We start from the raw sequence: 23,217 nt of genomic DNA on the forward strand, positions 1-23,217 counted from the left end.
CTATATGGGGAGGGGGGGGGGGGGTGTTCATGATTGGTGCCAAGCCAAGCCCAAAAAGCAAATGTAAGTTCAGCGGCGTTGGTTCTAAAATATTGAGTTGATTGTCCAGCATCAGTCCGAGGGTTATAGATGCCCCATTCCCTCCACCGTTCTCCTCACTTTGTCAGGTGATGTTCGGTGAATGGTGGCTAGTCTTTCACATCGGGATGTGGGGGTGTCATCACACTCCAGTCATATATTGCTTCGCTGTCCTTGCAGGGATTTCTTTTTTCCCCTCCTTTATGGAAACATCTAGACCTCCCTTTAAGTGAACTAATAACTTAATCCTAACCTTAATTGCCTTTCTATATTTGAACAGTTTTGTTGGAGATTTAATTAACATTTTTCTCTATTCCTGTTCTTGAGTATTAGTATCGAATGTCTTAACGCACATGCACTGTCACTTGTAATATACATATATTAAACTCTATGTACAAACATTGCAGCCATATTTAAATGTACATATTTACATTCATGTGGTATCTAGAATCTTTCTGGGGGTGCAGCACTTAATCTCACGAAGGGAGGACTGATGACACTGATCACAAATCCAGAGCACTGTGATCCTGGTACACTTCCTCTCTGCTTCAAAACCAAGATAAGCGATTTTCATAAAGTTTCTTCACTACAAAAAATCATATTTGGTGTGCAAAGGATGAATACTATGGCTTGCCTTAATTTAAGATCTGGAATATAAAGGGCCCAAAACCGGATCAAAGGAGCAGGGCTTGTACTTAAAGTGGTAAACATGGGTATTCTAGTTGCCCTAAATGCATCTTTGAACGTTAATTACTCCGCTTAACTATACTTTAAATAATGCCTGTGTTTGGAAAGTACAATTGATTAGCTTACTGAATGAAATATGGCCAATGGTGATACATGCTAAGGGCCGGATGTATATATTGACAGAGAAGGAACTCCGTTGCGTTGCAGCGACAACGGAGTTCCCTCCCTGCCAACATTAGGGTCTGCCCACCCGTTTTTTTAGGTCTCGCCTTTTCCATTGGAAAATGGCGAGAATTCAAGTGCTCGATCCACTAGTCAAACCACTGCAGTTTCGACTGCAGTTTCTTCACAGTGCATGTGAAAAGCGGGAGAATCACGTGACCACAAGCCTCTCGTGAACGAGCCCAGCCAGCCCATTTCCCCACAGGCTTCCCCATTGCATCACCACATCAAAGCCAGCCATCTGTTGTTTCCCCAGCGTGGTGCCGCCAGCAGCTTCACTTCAGGCATCCACTCCCCCCGCCCCCTACTTCACACTTCTCACGGTCACCAGGCTGTGTTTCGCATTCCCCCCCCCCTTCCTCCCCACTATCATTCTGCTATGCAGATCGTTTCTTTTCTCTTAATTCTAAGAATAATAAGCGCAAACTCGACCAACGTAATTGGAGTGCTTTACTTGTCCTAAAATGCCGTGTTGTCTGTCCCTCAAGCTTGCCGTTTTTTTCCTCCGGGTATCCTCCCTTGTTATAGTAGTGTAGCCACGTGTCTATTCTTTAAGCAACTTCCGGGCCAGATCACATACATTTGGCACTGGTGCAAAAAATAGCGCACATGCTTGTTTGCACCCCTTAGCTGCTTATGTTATATAAATTGGAGCAAACGCACTCTGCAGTCCATATTACATAAAGGCTCCTCCTCGCCTTTCGCCGTTCTAGGTTCTCCATCCCCAACGTAAGCTCACCCCTCCTCTTTTCGCCGTTCCATCTTTGCTCTGCCTCCATTTGCCCTTTCTCTGCCCTCTGCCTCTCCTTCCCCTCCAGTCCACTCCACCTCAGTCTCTCCTTTCACGTATCCTAAGCCCACCTCCTCTGTTTTTTTCCTAAAACCCCAGCGTGCGCTCGGCCTCATGCCAGCATTTCTTCTCCCCTAATTATTCACTGCACGGCCGGCCAGCACATCAAAGGCTGCTGCTCTCCGTGCGTCTCGTCACCCGTCCTCCCTTGTAATTATTTACTTCACTTTAGTTTAACAGTTCTTCTTCCTCATCTCTGGTACACGCAGGTGAGTTTCATTGACCTTTTTTTTCTTAAACATTAGTATAGCGAGAACAATCCCAGTGATTTTCAAAATGTGGGCACTTAATGTTTTGTTCTCGTCAAAATCCCAATGTGTTTTTAGCTTTTACTGATCTAACAGTTGCTTGTTTTAGCTATAAAGCCAATAAAATGGGCTATCGTGGTAATAATTCCTGTTCTTTACATTATGCCACGGTTTTGGATTTGAGGTTTTCTGCAGTGTGATCCGTCGCATCTAGATGCCAGAACACTTAGTTTACACAGTTGTTTAACAAAAAAGTATAAGCAAAGTATAAAATCAGAGCCACACCAGTTATATTTACATTCAATTAATATTCTAGAACCCAGTTTATTGAACTTGGTGTATACCTTCATGTTTTAGTGAAGGAGGAAAGTGTTTTTTAAAGGTCTCATGCTTTTCTTCCAATAGTTAATTAGTTTTTGTTTGATCTTGGGTTATATAATCAAGAACATTTCAGGAGTTAGATTATCCCTTTCAATGAAGGCAGCACACGCAACGCCACTCAGACACGCAACCCCACTCAGACACGCAACGCCACTCAGACACGCAACGCCACTCAGACACGCAACGCCACTCAGACACGCAAAACCACTCAGACACGCAACGCCACTCAGACACGCAACGCCACTCAGACACGCAACGCCACTCAGACATGCAACGCCACTCACACATGCAATGCCACTCACACTTGCAACGCCACTCACACACAACGCAACTCATCCACGCAACCCCACTCACACACGCAAAGCAACTCATCCACGCTACCCCACTCATCCAAGCAACGCCACTCACCCACGCAACACCACTCACACATGCAACGCCACTCACCCACGCAACACCACTCACACATGCATCGCCACTCACCCACGCAACACCACTCACACATGCAACGCCACTCACACATGCAACGCCACTCACACATGCAACGCCACTCACACATGCAACGCCACTCACACACGCAACGCCACTCACTCACGCAACGCAACTCACTCACGCAACGCTACTCACACACACAACGCCACTCACACACACAACGCCACTCACACATGCAACGCCACTCACACATGCAACGCCACTCACTCACGCAACGCCACTCACTCACGCAACGCCACTCACACACGCAACGCTACTCACACATGCTACGCCACTCACACACAACGCAACTCACCCACGCAACCCCACTCACACACGCAACGCAACTCATCCACGCTACCCCACTCATCCATGCAACGCCACTCATCAACGCCACTCACACATGCAATGCCACTCACCCACGCAACACCACTAACACATGCAACGCCACTCATCCACGCAACACCACTCACACATGCAACGCCACTCACCCACGCAACACCACTCACACATGCAACGCCACTCATACATGCAACGCCACTCACACATGCAACGCCACTCACACATGCAACGCCAATCACACATGCAACGCCACTCACTCACGCAACGCAACTCACTCACGCAACGCCACTCACACACACAACGCCACTCACACATGCAACGGCACTCACACATGCAACGCCACTCACGCAACGCCACTCACTCACGCAACGCAACTCACTCACGCAACGCCACTCACACATGCAACACCACTCACTCAAAGCAACGCAACTCACTCACGCAACGCCACTCACACACACAACGCCACTCTTCCATGCAACACCACTCATCCACGCAACGCAACTCATCCACGCAACCCCACTCATCCACGCAACGCCACTCATCAACGCAACGCCACTCATCAACGCAACGCCACTCACACATGCAACGCCACTCACCCACGCAACACCACTCACACACGCAACACCACCCACACATGCAACGCAACTCACACATGCAACGCCACTCACACATGCAACGCCACTCACACATGCAACACCACTCACTCACGCCACTCACTCACGCAACGCCACTCACTCACGCAACGCCACTCATCCACGCAACACCACTCATCCACGCAACACCACTCATCCACGCAACACCACTCGCACATGCAACGCCACTCGCACATGCAACGCCACTCGCACATGCAACGCCACTCACACATGCAACGACACTCACACATGCAACGCCACTCACACATGCAACACCACTCACACATGGAACGCCACTCACACATGCAACGCCACTTACACATGCAACGCCACTCACACATGCAACGCCACTCACACATGCAACGCCACTTACACATGCAACGCCACTCACACATGCAACGCCACTCACACATGCAATGCCATTCACACATGCAACGCCACTCACACAGGCAACGCCACTTTTACCCACACAGCGCCACTCACTCAAAGGCACTCACACCCACGCAGTGCCATTTTCACCCACACTGTGCAGTGCACAATAGGTCTCGCAGTAGGAAAGTTGGAGCTATTGGTTTTGTAAATGACAAAGCCCTTTATGATTTTAAAATAATAACAAAAATAAAAGGCATTGCTATTTGCAATTGTAATAGCTCCAACTTTCCTACTGCAAGACTAATTTCATTATAAATGATTACCATGATAACCACCCACGTTTTGTCATGTAACTAAACAAACAAGCACTGGCGTTGCCAATAGGTCTCGCATTTGAAAAGTTTGAGCTATTGGCATTGTAAATGACAAAGCTATTAATTTCGCTATTTTCAAAACCAACACATAAATAAAAAAATTGTCATTTACAATACCAATAGCTCAGACTTTCCTAATGCGAGACCTATTGGCAACGCCAGTGCTTGTTGTAGGATGCTGACCATGGTTTAACAACGGCAGAGACAACTCTGCACCATGGTCTAGCCCCTCTGAGGGCCTGACAGAGTAAGGGCTGTCAGAGGTTTGGCTAAATGGCCGTCCACCTAATTTAGATGGGCAGACTTAAACAGTTTTCATTATTCGGCACTAAACCTGGCACTAAATGGCATTGAAAAGTGCTCCATGCTTCGCCTACGGTGGGAAGAAACTCTAATGGCAAGAGAGACATTGTTCTTTTAGTTTCAAAATGAATATCCTGCTGCAGGATTTTCTTTTTGAAAGTTACAAAGCTTTGTAAGTGTGCCTTTCAGCTCTGTCGCACAGCAAACATATAATGCATTGACAGGGAGCACTGTGACAGCGGTTCCTGCCAGTGCTAGAAATGTCTGCTGGTCCAGCGGACATTTCTAGATGTGTCCAGTGGCACATACGTCAGGGTGACGGAGTATTTCACTCCGTTGCCCTGACAGAAGCCAGGCCGCCCACCAAGTGATAAAACAGGCCCAAAAACTATTTCTGACTGAAAGGCAAATATCGCCATTTCAAATAGCAGGCTACAGAAGCCTTCCGCATTGCAGTGCATTGACAATTAGAATATGTTAATTGTTATTTTACTCTGCTTTTCACTTTGTAATCACAGAGGAGTGAAGCTTGTTTATGAAATCCGTTTATCAATTTAGTGAAGATTCCGATATTGGAGTACGAAGTTTACAGGTAATTTGTTTACGTTTACAGGTTAGTAACTTCTACTATACTGTGCAGTTTTCACACTGGCTGCAAGTGCCACTTTTGTATAAAGGAGTTCCTTGTTTTACTGTTTATGTCAGCTGTTTTACCTTTCTAATGTTATATTGACATTGTCAAATGAGGGTGACATTTTGGTTAATATGGTTATGTACTTTTTAGGTAATGACATCTACTAGTCAAACAGCAAGATACATGAAACTGGCTGTATTTGTTGCTCAAGATATGGTAAGACCATCATTTCCTTTTCTATTTAAATGGAGAACATATCAAGAGAGAGTTGTGTTTCAGTCTGCACTCGCTCAACAATTGATATCCCCCATTCTTTAAAACATAAGCTTGGTTCTTAGAATAGCCCATTAACCTGGAAAAATGGAAAACCTTGCCAAACCATTTTTTTAAAAATATTCTTTATTTTCCTAAATCAAAAGTGTGTGTGTGTGTGTATAATTTGTTTTGCAACACAATAAGGATTAATTACTTACCTGTAATCCTAGTTCTCTTTCAGGGGTATCCTCATCAAAGTCATAAGCATTAGAATATTCCTGCCCATGTGCCCCACATATATATACTCATATATATATATACCTATACATATATATAAAAACAAGCAATAGCAGCCAAATACACAATAGAGCTGGATTATGCTGTAAAGAATTTCCACCATACATGAAATATATGCATTAGAAACATGAAAAACAACACCAAAGATTGTTTTGAAACTGTTTTAATGCTGAAAAAGCAGTAGAAATTCTTATTATATCCTGAAAACATAGAAAGCTCCCAGGCTGCATTGCAAACACACAGTCTTAAAAGACTGAAAAGCTAACATGTAGCTGCATGCTACAAAAGACTGACACCGTGCCTTTAAGGCACTCATGACCACCAGTATCCCATCATGCCTCAGGGGTGACAGTTGGGTCAGTTGTTCTTTTCGGAGACTGAAAACCCATGGAAACAAATAGGTTAACAATACCTCCAAGTTAATAAAGATCCTTTGCCCGGGGAGGTGGGAGGGTTGCTTATGACTTTGATGAGGATACCCCTGGAAGAGAACTAGGATTACAGGTAAGTAACTAATCCTTCTCTTCCAGGGGATCCTCATCAATAGGCATAAGCATTAGAATAGAATAGCAAGCCTCACCTCATCTCCCTACGGGCAAAGGAGTAACAATACAGTAATAACAATACTCAGCCTAGAAACAACTAAGCTTGTACAGGCCGCAGGCTACCCAAATAGATTCCTCAAAGAGGCTTGTCCTACTTGAGTATCAGCCCTGGAATCAGATTCTAGACAGTAATGCCTTGTAAAGGTATGACCTGATCTCCAGGTTGCAGCCTTGCAAATCTCTGACATAGGGACATCATGCAGGAAAGCTACTGTGGCCGCTTTCCCCCTAGTAGAGTGTGCTTTACGTGACAAAAGTAAGGGCTTGCCTGCAAGCTGATTAGCCAATTTAATACAGGAGACGATCCATCTGGAGATGGATCTCTTGGCAGCTGGAAAGCCCGTTCTCAGTGGACCATAGTTGATAAACAATTGGTCCGTCTTCCTACTCTCTTTGGTCTTTTCCAAATAAAATTTAAGGACTCTTTTGAGATCTAAAGAGTGCAGAGACCGTTCAGCCAGGGTCGTAGTGTTTGGAAAAAAAGAAGGAAGAGAAATAGACTGATTTATATGAAAATCAGAGACAACCTTAGGTAAAAATGATGGATGTGCCCTTAAGACTACTCTGTTGTGATGGAAAACAGTGTAGGGTTCTTTTGTACACAGCGCTTGTATTTCACTTACTCTGCGCACTGATGTAATTGCAACTAGAAAAGCGGACTTCCACAATAGGTGTTGCAAGGAAGCTCTGTGGATGGGTTCAAAGGGGGGGGCATCAATTTAGACAATACTAGGTTTAATTCCCACGGAGGAGAAGGGTTTCTAACAGGGGGTACACTTTCTTCAACCCCTGTAAGAAGTCCTTGACCACCTCCATCTGGAAGAAGGAGGGCTGAGTAGGAGACTTCCTATAAGCCGTAATGGCCGAGAGGTGCACCCTGATCGAGGCATATTTAAGACCAGATCTTGCTAGGTACAGCAGGTAAGGGAGAATCACATCCTCCTGTGCTGATGAGGGATCAAAGTGACGTTCTCTGCACCAAAGAAAAAACCTCTTCTACTTAAACGCATAAGACGTTCTTGTGGAGGGTCGTTTCGCTTCCTTTAAAATCAGGTGGCAAATTTAAATGTCCGTATTGTACGACCTCAGGAGCCATGCTGCTAAGTGCAGTGAGGGATGATTGGGATGAAGAATCCTCCCCCCCATCTTGGTCAGCAGGTCCGGCCTGCAGGTCAGTCTCCTGGGTGGAAGCACCGACAGCTGTAGAAGGTCCGGGTACCACCACTGCCGAGGCCAGTCTGGGGCTACCAGGATCATGATCATGCTGGATCTGATGAGTTTGGCACCACCTTCGGAATCAGGGGCAGAGGAGGAAATGCGTAAGCAAATGTCCCTGACCAGTCCATCAAAAGGGCATTCCCCCTTGTCCCTGGACAGTGGAATCTTGACGCGAAGGCGTGGCATTTTGAGTTTTCGTCGTCCGCGAACAGATCTATTTCTGGACGACCCCAGCGATGGAAGAGGTCTGCCACCACCTCGTCGTGCAGCACCCAGTCTGGCTGATCTTTGAAGTGCCTGCTGAGTGCGTCTGCCTTGATATTTAGCTCTCCTGGGAGATGCACTGCTACTACTGTGAGGTTCCGGGCGAGCAGCCAGTGCCATATGGCTTGTGCCTCCAGAGAGAGAGGACGCGACCGAGTTCCGCCCTGTTTGTTCAGGTTGAAGATGGTCGTCGTGTTGTCCGTTTGGATCAGAACGGAGTGTGATTCGCGTGCAGGAAGGAAGGACTTCAGAGCCAGATGGACTGCTGGAAGCTCCAGCATGTTGATATGGTAGGTCTGTTCTTTTGCTGACCACCTTCCTTGAATCTGCAGACACCCCATGTGTGCTCCCCAGCCTTGGAGAGACGCGTCTGTGACTATAGACTGTGTCGGGAGAGGTTGGTGAAAAGGCACTCCCACCAGAAGGTTGTGAGGGTGAGTCCACCATTTGATGGAGGTCTTCGCCACCTGGGAAAGATAGATCCGGTTTTCCCAGAGCCCTGTCGACTGATCCCATTGATCCTCCAGAGCCTGCTGCAAAGGCGCATCCTCAGCCTGGCGTGAGGAGTCAGGAAGATGCAGGACGCCGTGGAACCCAGCAGAGACGCTACTTGACGCGCTGTTGGCTTCTGGGACTGTAGTAGAACTCTGCACTTCTGCTGCATAGAAAATAGTCTCTCCTCCGAAGGATACGCTTTTCCCAATTTTGTATCCAGAAAGAGCCCAGGTAGTGTATGGATTGGGTTGGTAGTTGTACTGACTTCTCCATGTTGACGTGGAGGCCGAGCCTGTGCAATTGTAGCAGGCAAAGGTGGAAGTTGTTCTCTACCTGTTGAAGAGATGGGCCTTTTAGGAGCCAGTCGTCTAGGTAGGGATAGACAAAATGCCCTTTTTTGTGCAGGAAGGCTGCCACCACTGCCATGCATTTGGTGAAGACTCTCGGCGCTGACTTTAGCCCGAAAGGCAGGACCCTGTACTGGTAGTGTTTGCTGCCCACCAGAAACCTCAAGAACTTCCGATGTCGCATGGCAATTGGAATATGGAAGTAGGCATCTTGCAAGTCCATCGAACACATCCAATCTCCTACTTGCAGATGTGGACATATTTGGTGAAAAGCAAGCATGCAGAACTTCTCCTTGACTATGTTCTTGTTCAGAACACGAAGATCCAGGATGGGCCGGAACTTGTTTTCTTGATCCTTTTTGGGGACAAGAAAATATCTGGAGTATACTCCTTTTCCCCTTTGAGAGGGAGGCACCTCTTCTATAGCTCGTTTTTAGAGAAGAGCCTTCACCTCTCGACGTCGAGCGGCATTGTGTGGCAGACGACGGAGCTTCCTCTCTTGACATCAAATGTCTACGTGACGTCGGCGAAGGGGTATTGGTCGCCCTCGATGCCGAACGTCGACGCGACGTCGACGAAGATCTCCTCCTTGACGCTGATCGACGCCTGGTTGTCGACGGCGGAGGACTTTGGGCTCTCGACATCAGTCGCTTAGCCTGCGACGACGGAGGTGAGCCAGCTCTCGACGCCGAACGTCGTGACAACGACGAAGGTGGAGGCTCCTTACCCCTTTATGCTGAACATCGCCTGGTTGACGTCAGCGGAGGAGTCACACTTCTCGACGCCGGTCGTCGCCTGGTTGAAGACGGCAGAGATGTAACGCCCCTCGATGCCGATCGCCGCCCGGTTGACGACGGCGGAGGGGTCTTATCTCTCGTCGCCGATCGTCGCCGAGTTGAAGATGGAGGAAGGTCTGGACATCTCGACGACGACATACCTGATCTTCTTGGCGGCGAGCCCGCCGTCGACGGCGATAAACGTCGTTTTTTCGACGAATGACCCACCGGTTGCTCCTTTCTCAGCGCCGAGCCCGACGCTGAAGCTGCAGGACGAGAAGACTCGCCCTTTGAAGGTTCTCTGGACCTCTTGGAGCTCTTCTTGGCTGGGGACCTCCCTCTAGAAGACCTATGGGCTAGGCCATAGACACAAATCTTCTCTCTGTCTTTTAAAGTTTTTGATGACAGAGATTCACAGTGAGGGCAGGTCCTTGGGTCATGGTCTTCAGGTAAGCACAGAATGCATACCTCATGGCTGTCCGTCTTTGCCTTCTTCTTGCCACAAGAAGGGCATTTGTCAAAAAGGGAAGGCATTTTAAGATAAAAAAGCCAACCAACAATAGAAAACCTACTTGACTAGATGAAAAACGTTGAAGTAAGGTAAAAAAAGTAGAAAACTGAGTGAATTTTCTGTCAGAAAACAGAAAAAGAGTAACCAGGATCCTTCCTGAAGGAGCCGGAAAGAACCACTGACCCAACTGTCACCCCTGAGGCATGATGGGATACTGGGGGTCATGAGTGCCTTAAAGGCACGGTGTCAGTTTTTTGTAGCATGCAGCTACAGGTTAGCTTTTCAGTCTTTTTAGACTGTGTGTTTGCAATGCAGCCTGGGAGCTTTCTATGTTTTCAGGATATAATAAGAATTTCTACTGCTTTTTCAGCATTAAAACAGTTTCAAAACAATCTTTGGTGTTATTTCTCATGTTTATGATGCATATGTTTCATGTATGGTGGAAATTCTTTACAGCATAATCAAGCTCTATTGTGTATTTGGCTGCTATTGCTTGTTTTTATATATATAGCAGGAGAAGAACAGGGTGATGATGCACGAGTCTGGTGTTGGGCGCTGAAGAAGGGAATGCCCGAAATGCATTTGCCGCCATTGGACTGAAAGCCTTTGAACAATAAAGTCCCTCCAACCTTTCCCCTGGGTTCCTGGTCGTTTCTTTGATGGGAAACGCTTGTTTGATATTTTCCGCGCTGGCCAGCAGCGCACTGCAGGATACCCGCGCCACGTTCCTGGGTCCAGTTTGCAACTGGCATGCCTCACGGCTTTCCTGGTGGTTCGTGTACGAGCACTTTCTGGTACCCGCCCTGGCCAAAGGATAAAGGGAGCAGTCGAGGTATTTTACCTCCCCGGGCTGATTGCTATTAGCGTCGCGCCCCTGCACACGGATTCCTGACGCTAGAGGCTGTGGCGGTCATGGGGACTCATCCTCCTCGACCTATCTGCTGCATTCGATACAGTCTGCCACAGCACCCTTCTTCAGCGCCTCAGAAACATCGGAATACAAGGAAAAGCACTTGATTGGATCACCTCCTTCCTCTCCGGAAGAACACAAAGAGTCCGCCTCCCACCATTCAAGTCCGAGGCCACTGAAGTCATCTGTGGCGTACCACAAGGATCCTCACTCAGTCCCACCCTCTTCAACGTATACATGAGCCCCCTCGCGGCCATCGCACGCCAACACAACCTCAATATCATCTCCTACGCGGATGACACCCAACTGATCCTATCACTCACCAAAGACCCCAACACCGCCAAAACTAACCTACACGAAGGAATGAAAGAAGTTGCCGAATGGATGAAACAAAGCCGTCTGAAACTGAACTCAGACAAAACAGAAGTCCTCATCTTAGGTACATCCCCCTCTGCTTGGAACGACTCCTGGTGGCCGGAAGCCCTCGGAAAAGCACCCATCCCGACAGACCACGCACGGAACCTAGGCGTTATCCTGGATTCTTCACTCTCAATGAACAGACAAGTCAACGCCGTATCCTCTTCCTGCTTCAACATTCTCCGCATGCTCAGAAAAACATTTCGCTGGATCCCCTCCGAAACAAGGAAAACAGTCACCCACGCTCTGGTCACGAGCCGACTGGACTACGGAAACACCCTCTACGCAGGTACCACCGCCAAACTCCAGAAGAAACTCCAACGAATCCAGAACGCCTCAGCCAGGATCATACTAGACATCCCACGCAACGAACACATCTCTGGTCACCTTAAAGACCTCCACTGGCTACCCGTCAATAAGAGGATCACCTTCCGACTGCTTACCCACGCACACAAATCACTCTACGACATCGGACCAGATTGCCTCAACTCTCGACTGTCCTTCTACACCCCCTCCCGCCAACTACGCTCTTCCAGCCAAGCCCTCGCCACTGTACCTCGCATCAACAAGACCACCATGGGAGGCAGATCCTTTTCATACCTGGCTGCTAAAACATGGAACTCACTCCCCGCTTACCTTCGCCTCACCCAGAACCACCTAGCGTTCAGAAAGCAGCTTAAAACGTGGATATTTGACAAATAATCCTCCTCTCCTTCCTAAGCGCCTTGAAACCCTCTGGGTATGTAGTGCGCTATACAAATTTTTATGACTTAACTTGACTTGACTCGAGGAGGGTCTTGGTGTTTGAAGACAGTGGAGTGACACATCGAGCCTGCTAGCCTACAAGGGCGCCGCCATAGAGGACAATCAACCCATCCCTACTATTTTCACCTACCTGCATTGCGGCCACACTGCATTGTGGGTGTTGCAGTCCCAGGATCAAGTTGGACTGCAGCAGGTGAGCTCAATTGCCAAAGGGGGAGGAGCGGTACCCATGTGACACACTGTTGAGGCAGCAGGAGAAGAACAGGGTGATGATGCACGAGTCTGGTGTTGGGCGCTGAAGAAGGGAATGCCCGAAATGCATTCGCCGCCATTGGACTGAAAGCCTTTGAACAATAAAGTCCCTCCAACCTTTCCCCTGGGTTCCTGGTCGTTTCTTTGATGGGAAACGCTTGTTTGACATTTTCCGCGCTGGCCAGCAGCGCACTGCAGGATACCCCCGCCATGTTCCTGGGTCCAGTTTGCAACTGGCATGCCTCACGGCTTTCCTGGTGGTTCGTGTACGAGCACTTTCTGGTACCCGCCCTGGCCAAAGGATAAAGGGAGCAGTCGAGGTATTTTACCTCCCCGGGCTGATTGCTATTAGCGTCGCGCCCCTGCACACGGATTCCTGACGCTAGAGGCTGTGGCGGTCATGGGGACTCGAGGAGGGTCTTGGTGTTTGAAGACAGTGGAGTGACACATCGAGCCTGCTAGCCTACAAGGGCGCCGCCATAGAGGACAATCAACCCATCCCCACTATTTTCACCTACCTGCATTGCGGCCACACTGCATTGTGGGTGTTGCAGTCCCAGGATCAAGTTGGACTGCAGCAGGTGAGCTCAATTGCCAAAGGGGGAGGAGCGGTACCCATGTGACACACTGTTGAGGCAGCAGGAGAAGAACAGGGTGATGATGCACGAGTCTGGTGTTGGGCGCTGAAGAAGGGAATGCCCGAAATGCATTCGCCGCCATTGGACTGAAAGCCTTTGAACAATAAAGTCCCTCCAACCTTTCCCCTGGGTTCCTGGTCGTTTCTTTGATGGGAAACGCTTGTTTGACATTTTCCGCGCTGGCCAGCAGCGCACTGCAGGATACCCCCGCCACGTTCCTGGGTCCAGTTTGCAACTGGCATGCCTCACGGCTTTCCTGGTGGTTCGTGTACGAGCACTTTCTGGTACCCGCCCTGGCCAAAGGATAAAGGGAGCAGTCGAGGTATTTTACCTCCCCGGGCTGATTGCTATTAGCGTCGCGCCCCTGCACACGGATTCCTGACGCTAGAGGCTGTGGCGGTCATGGGGACTCGAGGAGGGTCTTGGTGTTTGAAGACAGTGGAGTGACACATCGAGCCTGCTAGCCTACAAGGGCGCCGCCATAGAGGACAATCAACCCATCCCCACTATTTTCACCTACCTGCATTGCGGCCACACTGCATTGTGGGTGTTGCAGTCCCAGGATCAAGTTGGACTGCAGCAGGTGAGCTCAATTGCCAAAGGGGGAGGAGCGGTACCCATGTGACACACTGTTGAGGCAGCAGGAGAAGAACAGGGTGATGATGCACGAGTCTGGTGTTGGGCGCTGAAGAAGGGAATGCCCGAAATGCATTCGCCGCCATTGGACTGAAAGCCTTTGAACAATAAAGTCCCTCCAACCTTTCCCCTGGGTTCCTGGTCGTTTCTTTGATGGGAAACGCTTGTTTGACATTTTCCGCGCTGGCCAGCAGCGCACTGCAGGATACCCCCGCCACGTTCCTGGGTCCAGTTTGCAACTGGCATGCCTCACGGCTTTCCTGGTGGTTCGTGTACGAGCACTTTCTGGTACCCGCCCTGGCCAAAGGATAAAGGGAGCAGTCGAGGTATTTTACCTCCCCGGGCTGATTGCTATTAGCGTCGCGCCCCTGCACACGGATTCCTGACGCTAGAGGCTGTGGCGGTCATGGGGACTCGAGGAGGGTCTTGGTGTTTGAAGACAGTGGAGTGACACATCGAGCCTGCTAGCCTACAAGGACGCCGCCATAGAGGACAATCAACCCATCCCCACTATTTTCACCTACCTGCATTGCTGCCACACTGCATTGTGGGTGTTGCAGTCCCAGGATCAAGTTGGACTTCAGCAGGTGAGCTCAATTGCCAAAGGGGGAGGAGCGGTACCCATGTGACACACTGTTGAGGCAGCAGGAGAAGAACAGGGTGATGATGCACGAGTCTGGTGTTGGGCGCTGAAGAAGGGAATGCCCGAAATGCATTCGCCGCCATTGGACTGAAAGCCTTTGAACAATAAAGTCCCTCCAACCTTTCCCCTGGGTTCCTGGTCGTTTCTTTGATGGGAAACGCTTGTTTGATATATATATATATATATATATATATATTCACTGAAAAAACCATAGGTTTCACACCAGTTATAGTTAGCTGGAAATTTTACTGATATAAAACCATTGAAATTCCCACGTTATAGTTAGTCGGACTCACTATAACTTGCGCGTGCAATGCACTGCTGATGACATCACATATTACATCACTCATGACATGGTCAGTGACATCACTCATGACATCACTGATGACACCATCCAGTGAATATGTGTCTTTCTGAAAAATAAATATTAGTGAGTTATGTTTAAATATTTAAATATATATATTAGTGTTTCACTTTGTGTATAAGTGGCTACATGTGTTGGTAAGTAGCTACATGCGTATGTATATGGGTTATTAGATATTTTTATTAGTATCAGTATGACTGTCTATATGGTTTAGTGGGGGTATTACTTAGCACATAGATGCATGAGTGACTGACTCTTTGTTTGTATGTGTTTTGAAGACAGCATATGTACAGGACTGTATGGGTGGATGAGTGTCTATATGTGTTTGTTAGTGAGTGAATGACTGTCTCACTAGTGTCTTTATCAGTACCTACATATGTTTTAATCTAGTATATATGAATATTGATGTATATAAGTGAGTATATGTGAGAGTAAGAGATTGTAAGAGTTCCTGTTTAAATAAGTATGTGTTTCTATAAGTGATTGTTTAAGAGAATAAATATGTGTAATTTTAAATAGAAGTAAGGTGGAAGTGTGTGTATAACTCTATATTCAAATAAATGGATGTTCAATAGTTTATTTGCACGTGTGAATATGTGTGTGAGTAACTTTTGGATGAATGTCGGTGTGTAACAGGATGTATAGGTGTATCACTTCATATGATGAGTGAGTATATGTATGAGTGACTATATAGAACTGTTGGTGAAAGAGTGGATGTGTATATAGATAGTGGAATTACTGAATTGCTTGTTGTAACTGATATAGGTATCTCCATTTTTTTAAAAATTTCAGTTTCTATTTTTGAATATGTGTCTCAAGGGTTACATTATAGTGAAAGGAGGTCTGTCACTATGTCACAAGGATGGTGTCATGAGCGATGTCACTGACCATGTCATGAGTGATGTAATATGTGATGTCATCAGCAGTGCATTGCACGCGCAAGTTATAGTGAGTCCGACTAACTATAACGTGGGAATTTCAATGGTTTTATATCAGTAAAATTTCCAGCTAACTATAACTGGTGTGAAACCTATGGTTTTTTCGGTGAATTTAATAGGTTTTTTAAATGCTAATTCCTAACTATAACTGGTGTGAAACCTATGGTTTTTTCAGTGAATTTCAAAGGTTTTTTTAATGCTAATTCCTAACTATAAGTTTCACTTTATAAATAAGACTGTTAGCACTCTAGTTGTTCTTTTTAACACTCTGGTACATTTTCTCATTGGGCTACAGTTGGGCTACATCTAGTTGAATTTTGGGCTACATTTTCAATTTTTGATCTCTGGTGGCCATCTTTGGGCTACATTGGGCTACTTTGGGCTACATTTGGGCTACATTTTGGCTCTAACATATATTAAGCCCAATGTAGCACAATACATATTTTTCTAAAGTTAATGTTTTTTACAAACCACTTCAGAATAGAGCTACCTGTCCCTACAATTTTCCCAATTTTTTTTTTAAAAATTATTTTGGGGAGCGCTCCCGGAGCGCGCCCCGGGGAGCGCCCCGAAAAGCGTATTTTTACAAAGCGCCCCGGGGCGCGCTCCGGGGAGCGTCCCGTGAGCGCCAATATCGCAAACGAAAACATAATCGTGACGTATCGCGTAGCCGCGACCGCGTGATACGCACGGCGTAAGCGCACCCGGAAGTACTCGAGCGAATACGATCGCACAACGTAAACTTCCGACGCGCTTACGCTGCGCGACCCGGGGCGCGCCCCCGGGCGCGCCCCGGGCGCGTAGCGTAAGCGCGTCGGGTCATGTGAGCAGAAAATAACACTTTTCATTGGTTCATAACAGTTTTGGTTTCATAATGATGAAGCCCCTGGTCTTGTGACCTGAAAATAACACTTCTCATTGGTTCAGGACAGTTTTTTTTTCTAAATGATGAAAGACCCCACCTTTTTTCCTTATTCTGACTTTGTCCTTTGACTGAGGAAGACCTGTTTGTTGCTCTGTCTACTTTTTTGCTCTTTGAGTAATATTTTGTACTATAAAATGGCTTCATTAGTAGCATCAGCTGGTGCATCTGCCCCACCACCACCACCACAACCACCAAGAGGACCAGCTCCAAATTATGTTGGTGGTCAAGAACAGGAGGAGGAAGAGGAAGAGGAAGAGGAGGAGGGGAGAAGAAGATGGCTGCCAGAAGAAAATACACCTTATAAACCTAAACCACACATTATTTGGCAGTTTTTTTCACTTCCAGAGGGGAAAAAAAAGGTGAATGCGGCCAAAGTCACTTGCCTCATCTGCAATGATGAACTTTCACGGGGCAACCCAAATAAGAAATATTCTTTTGGTAACTATACCATGATTCGGCACATGACAAGAAAGCATCCAATCAACTACTCTCGTGCAGAGTTCCGGGAAATGGCCAGTAACCTCCCCCAGTCATCAAGGACCCCCTCCCAAAGAAACCAACCCACTTCCTCGCAACCAGAAACATCTGAGGTGATGCCTTGCATTCAGCCGAGATTTGCTGATTTTAAAATTACTTGCACTGCTTGTGGCAAACTTATCTCCTATGGGGAAAAAAGTGTGAAACTCATCGTCCTTGCAGGTGATAATCACAAGTGCCCCAAAAAGAAGTAATTTTTTGGGTTTTTTGTTTTTTTGCTCCAGTTGAGCCAGTTTCAATTCCCTTTTTTTGTTTCTCCCCCAAAAAAATACAAAAAAATATATAAAACTGTTTTGAAAAGCCAAAAAAAGTACAAAAAGTTCAAAAAACACAAAAAAAATATAAAACAACAAAAAGAAGAAAAAAAAAAGTTCTTTTTAGAACTACCTCCAATTTCTAAATCAAAACTTCATTTTTTAAACACTCTGTCACCTTTTTTCATCATAGTGCGCTCCCAGGGCCGCTCCCCGGTGCGCGCACCGGGCGCTTCCCCCGCGCAAAACGAAAAAAAAAAAATAATTTAAATGCCCCGCGGGGCCCTTTTATAGCCCCCACATCAAACCTAGGGGGTCAAAGGGGTCTATCCCTGACGCCTTATGGTCAGTTCCCACTTTGTTTTAGCCACCTCTTATGTCTCGATTTTACCGAGACACAAGATGGCGACCGCTCTGGACTGTTTCGAATGTTTACAGACACCCGAGAGCCAATCAGCTTTCCATGCGCACCTCGCGTCACGCGCCCGGAGCGCTCCCTGGTGCGCGCACCGGTGCGCTGCTATAGATATATATATTTTTTGGAACCTAAATTACTCAAAATCCACTGGAGCACATATCTTGAGACATAGCAAAGGCACATCGGGCTACCAGTCCCTACAATTTTGCCAAGTTTGGTGTAAATCCATTCAGCCGTTCGGGCTAAAAGTGAAATCGACCGCCCTATGGAAATTAACATGGGAAAAACGCGTTTTGGGACCCCCCTTTTATCTCGGCCCCCGCTTATTGTATCCCCCCCAAACTTTCAGGGAAGGACCGGAGCTCGACGAGGCCATTTTCATGAAATTTTCAGGCAGATTCGTCAACCGGTGCCAAAGTTATTCAAAATAGAATTTTGAGATTTAACATTGAAAAAAATCCTAACTATAACTACCTACTGGCGACCGCCAGTAGGTAATATATATATATATATATATATATATATATATATATATATATATATATATATATATATATATATATATATATATATATATATATATATATATGGGGCACATATAAAATAGTGTTTCCGGGGTCCCGCGCATGGGCGGGAATATTCTAAGGTTTATGACTAATGATGAGGATCCCCTGGAAGAGAACAGATAAACCCCACATTCTTAAACATTCCTGTGTGTTCTCCTTCTCTTATGAGGATTATTGTCATTGTTGAATCTTGACAGACCTTATGTTCCCTAACCCATTATTCTTTTTTTTCAAATGAAAACCATCATTATGCCTGCCAAACATTACCTTTGCACTGTCTCTTCTCTTTCCACTAAAAATATACAAATTCCTGTATATCCATTTCTTTTTCTTCCTGGCCTGTTTTGGACAAATTAACGCTACATAGTTTTTGCTCTCGAAAATCATTTGGAACAGCAATTCTTCCAGTTCTTATTTATATATCTCCTTTACATTGCTAGACACGTTCTCCTTTTGTTGGTTCTCTGTAGCTATCTTAAGCTGTTGAGACTGTTCACCTTTATCCTCTTTTATTCCTTATTTATTTTGGATTTACTGATTCTAAAAAGGTCTGTAGCTAAGATTGGACATGTGAGATGTTCCTTCTAAACTGACTTTAAGCTTCAACAATAAGTATGTTTGGTGAGAAACATATTTTCAATTTATGAGAAATGAATGTGGCTACTATGGATGTTTAGTCAACTATGCAGCTCAATGGAGAGGACTGTAATAATATTATAAAGATAATTTAAGATATGTCACCAATGTGCATAAAATCATGTCTTGTCACAAGGTGCAGAAACAAAAATTGGAGTTATGAGTTATGCATGAAAGCCTCTCCACACTAGACAGGAGAATAACTGATTTGGAAAGTAGGGCAGTACATTGTAGCAATCTTTTGAAAGTCATAAACATTAGAATTTGTCTATGCCCCATCCAAGATTCTGACGCGGATGTATGAAAGAGTAATACTTGCCATAACCATGTATGCCTTTACAACTCAGTTTTTATACTGCTTCTAACACTACCACACACATCTTTAACCAAGCAAGTTATTACCACGACCGTTCAAAGAGGAGCATTGTAAGTACAGTTACCACACACACCATTACCACACATACCATTACAACATAATTTTTTCATGTAATAAAACAATCAGTTTTGTACTTAAAAAAATAATTGCTGATAAATGACTCAACATATGCTTAACAGGCGTAGCAAGCCTGCAACAAACTTTGCCTTACCATGCTAGCTGGGGTGGGACTTGGTCCCCAAGCCTCCACCACACCACACCTGGGAGAGGGAAGGGGCCACAAGAAAACCTTCAGTAGTCTCCTGCAGCGCGGGGCTTGCCCGAGCCAATGGTGGGCTGGTCCGAAGCCAGACAAGGCTGGGCCTGGGCCCTTTATCTTTGGATTCAACTGTACTATGAACTATGAACCTTGGACCTGCACATTGAAGTGGATTAACAAGGCTTAAGGACGGACAGGTCTGTGCATATTCTCTTTACCTTTTACACCCTTCTATTTGCTCTGTTGCCTTGCTCCCTCTATACCTAGTAAAAACAAAGATAGTGAGGCATAGAGAATGGGTAAAAACAAACAAGCACAGTTATCTGTAAAGGGGGCATTAAAACAACTACCTCTACTAAATCAATTACTAATTATCTGACGAACGCCATGGGTTTATTGAATAGCGAAATCACTAAGGCGGAGGAAAGATTGTCCGCAACCAAATCCTCCTTACACAATGCTATGGATAAAGCAGTTGAGAGGGATACTATAACAGAGACAGGGAAGTCTCCCAATATGAAAAAGACAGTGACACCATGTGTCCTAAATAACTCCCTAATAATTAGCGAGGACTCCTCGCTTGGTGAGCTATACCCCCGCCCCCCTCCCCTCCCCCCTCCAGCAAGGAAAATGTGTCTGTTGGCAGACCTAGTTCCTAAAGACAAAAAAAAGGAAGGTAACCATAGGTGGAAAAGGAAATACTGCTAATACAAAGTCATCCAGGCCAAATACGAAAGATAAATTGTAAAAACCTTCCAAAGCAGCAGATTGGTCACTGAAGAATGTACACAATAGACTGACAACTTTAGAAGAAGCATTTAAGAAAGAACTGGAGGATGTAAAATCTGGAATCTCCATACTTGAGGTGGCAGTAAAGGAAATACTACACCAAGTAAAGTCACATTCTGGGTGGTCAGTTATAAGTGAAGCCGTACAACCAACACTGTGGGAATTGCAATCCCAGACACTGTTCCCTTTCAACAACCACCTGTTCCGAGGGCAAATGATGACCTCCACCAACATCAAGTAATATCCCTCAAATATTTCTACATCTCCTGCCCGAAGCAACTCCATTTGTAATTCTGTTGAGAAATGTACCCATTTTAAGGCCCATTGCAACAGAAACTTGGTCTGAGCTTAAAAATAAGGTGATACGCTGGCAGGTTAAACAATCCTGGAGCACAAATTGTCTTGCCCAAGAAATAATAATGGTCAGAAGAGTAGGATGGATAGGACCTTCAAAGAAAACTAGTGAAGGTGACTGCATTGTGGTGAACTTTCGCACCCCTTCCTGGTAAGAACCCTCTTATTTGGTCTGGGATGCAGAGGCAGTGCTGAGAACGCCAGTGGGAATATTCAAGCTGAGCCTTTGGTCTTTTTCTACAGGCCAGAAATGTTTTTGGGTAGGACCGATACCCCTACACATACAGCCTTATCAGCTGGGCAGAATGTTACCTGACAACAAACAGAATTTACCAACGGGCCACAGATAGCAATCCCAACCATGAACAGGTTCCTCCCTCTCTCTTATTATGAGGACCTGAATTGACAACAGGCAGTGGAGAGCAGAAAAGGCAGCAACTCCATTGATGTATATCAAGCAGACCAGGAAATACAGAACTTTGGCTCAGGTATTTTAACCTGCTCAAAGACTGAGCCCGTCAACCTGTCCATCGATGCACATCATGCAGAACATGAAATACAGAAGTCTGACACTGATATTTTGACCTGCCTAAAGACAGGAAATGCCAATCTTGTAATTAAGACGTAGAACATTGCAGGAAAAAAGAATAAACTGACAAACCCAGAGTGGGTGAAGGCCATTAGCCAAACTCAACTAGTTTGCTTACAAGAGACATGTGCAACTGATGACTTTTTTGGAGAGGGCTTTATCCCAGTTTTAACCCCAGCAACTCCTTCAGAGGGAGGGCGGGCTAAGGGAGGCCTGGCAGTATTAATATCCATAACTGCTTCACTAAAAGTATTAAGGTCCAATCTTTATCCAGTATTAGGGGTGTCTTTCATAGATTCACATGCCTGAATCATTCCCCGTCGTCGAGACGGGAGCCTCCGGTAATAAAAAAAGTAATGTCCATAGACATACATTAGAGAAAAAGGGTCTAAGGGCCTCCCCTTAGTAGCCTTTCCTTGTCCTTATGTAAAAAGGACCAAACTCTCACAGTCAGCCAATCAGCTCCGACCTCCCTCTAGAACCTTCCTGGGAGGAGCCTCAGTCCCTCAGATTTTCTACCGCACGTTGTGCTAGGGAGTCTCCAGCCTGAGCTCTCCTCAGGTTTCTTCAAAAATCATCAAACTTTCTTTGAAAGTGTTCTCTAAACCAACAACTCTTCAAGGACGACTTCACTACACTGTCTTGGCAGTAAGTGTGTTCTTTCCACTGCTTTTTCATGTCTGACTCGAAGAAGAAAGCCCTGTTCAGGGCCTGCTCTTCCTGCAGCAAGAAAAGAATTCATGTGGATGATAAGCACGACCTGTGCTTGTATTGCCTTTACCCGGACCATGTCTCAGACAAATGCTGGATCTGTAGGTCTTTTCCTAAAAAGACTGTGAGAGACAGAGAAGGTCGCCTTCTTATATGGCTGGACAGGCTTAAGGACAGAGACCACCTGGAATCCTCCGTGAGTAGCGCTTCCAGGGCATCAGCAGTCTCTCAAAAGAGGCCTAGGGTATCTTCCCCGGGCCCCTCAGACACCCCTCCTGCGAAGTCTCACAAAAAGTCTTCGGAGGCAAGATCTACGTCATCTTCAGTGTCTGCTAAAGAGGATAAAACCTTTAAAAAGCCTGCTCCGTCCTATAGACAAACCCAGAGGACTACCTCGGTCACGACCACAGTGTCTACCACATCGGCTTCTTCGCCTTCAGCGTCGACGACGATGACTACGCCCTCCTCATCTTCAGGTAGACCGATTTCTTCAACTATTGGCCTAAAATCGACAACGAAAACCATGTCGATGACGAAGACTACACCGTCGACGACGCCATCGTCGACGAACCCATCGTCGTCGAAGCCGTTATCAAACGTCCCACCGTCGACGACCAAGGTGTCGACGAGAGACTCGACGACGAGGACGTCGTCTACGAAAGCACCGTCGACGAGGACGTCGACGACGACTTCGCAGTCCTTGACGACCAAGAACCCATCACCCACTCCACCGTCGACGAGGAGCTCGTCGACGACTCCGTCGACGACTCCGTCGGCGAAGGGCTCGTCGTCAGCGACGGCCCCGTCGACGAAGACTCCGTCGACGAGGGAATCGACGACGACACCGTCGACGAAGACCCCGACACCGTCGACGAAGACCC

At 46.4% G+C, this 23,217-nt stretch overlaps 1 protein-coding gene across 1 annotated transcript in view; it reads left to right on the top strand.

Moving 5' to 3' along the window:
• Positions 1–23,217, top strand: part of LOC147683289 (uncharacterized) — a 1,765,034-nt gene that overhangs the window by 586,882 nt on the left and 1,154,935 nt on the right. The window contains exon 7 of the mRNA XM_086942513.1: positions 5,742–5,807. Within this exon, the coding sequence (XP_086798639.1) occupies positions 5,742–5,807 (66 nt within the window). The remainder of the gene's footprint in view (positions 1–5,741; positions 5,808–23,217) is intronic.

The sequence above is a fragment of the Lissotriton vulgaris genome, chromosome 11, assembly GCF_964263255.1.
Source record: "Lissotriton vulgaris chromosome 11, aLisVul1.2, whole genome shotgun sequence".
Lineage (NCBI taxonomy): Eukaryota > Metazoa > Chordata > Amphibia > Caudata > Salamandridae > Lissotriton > Lissotriton vulgaris.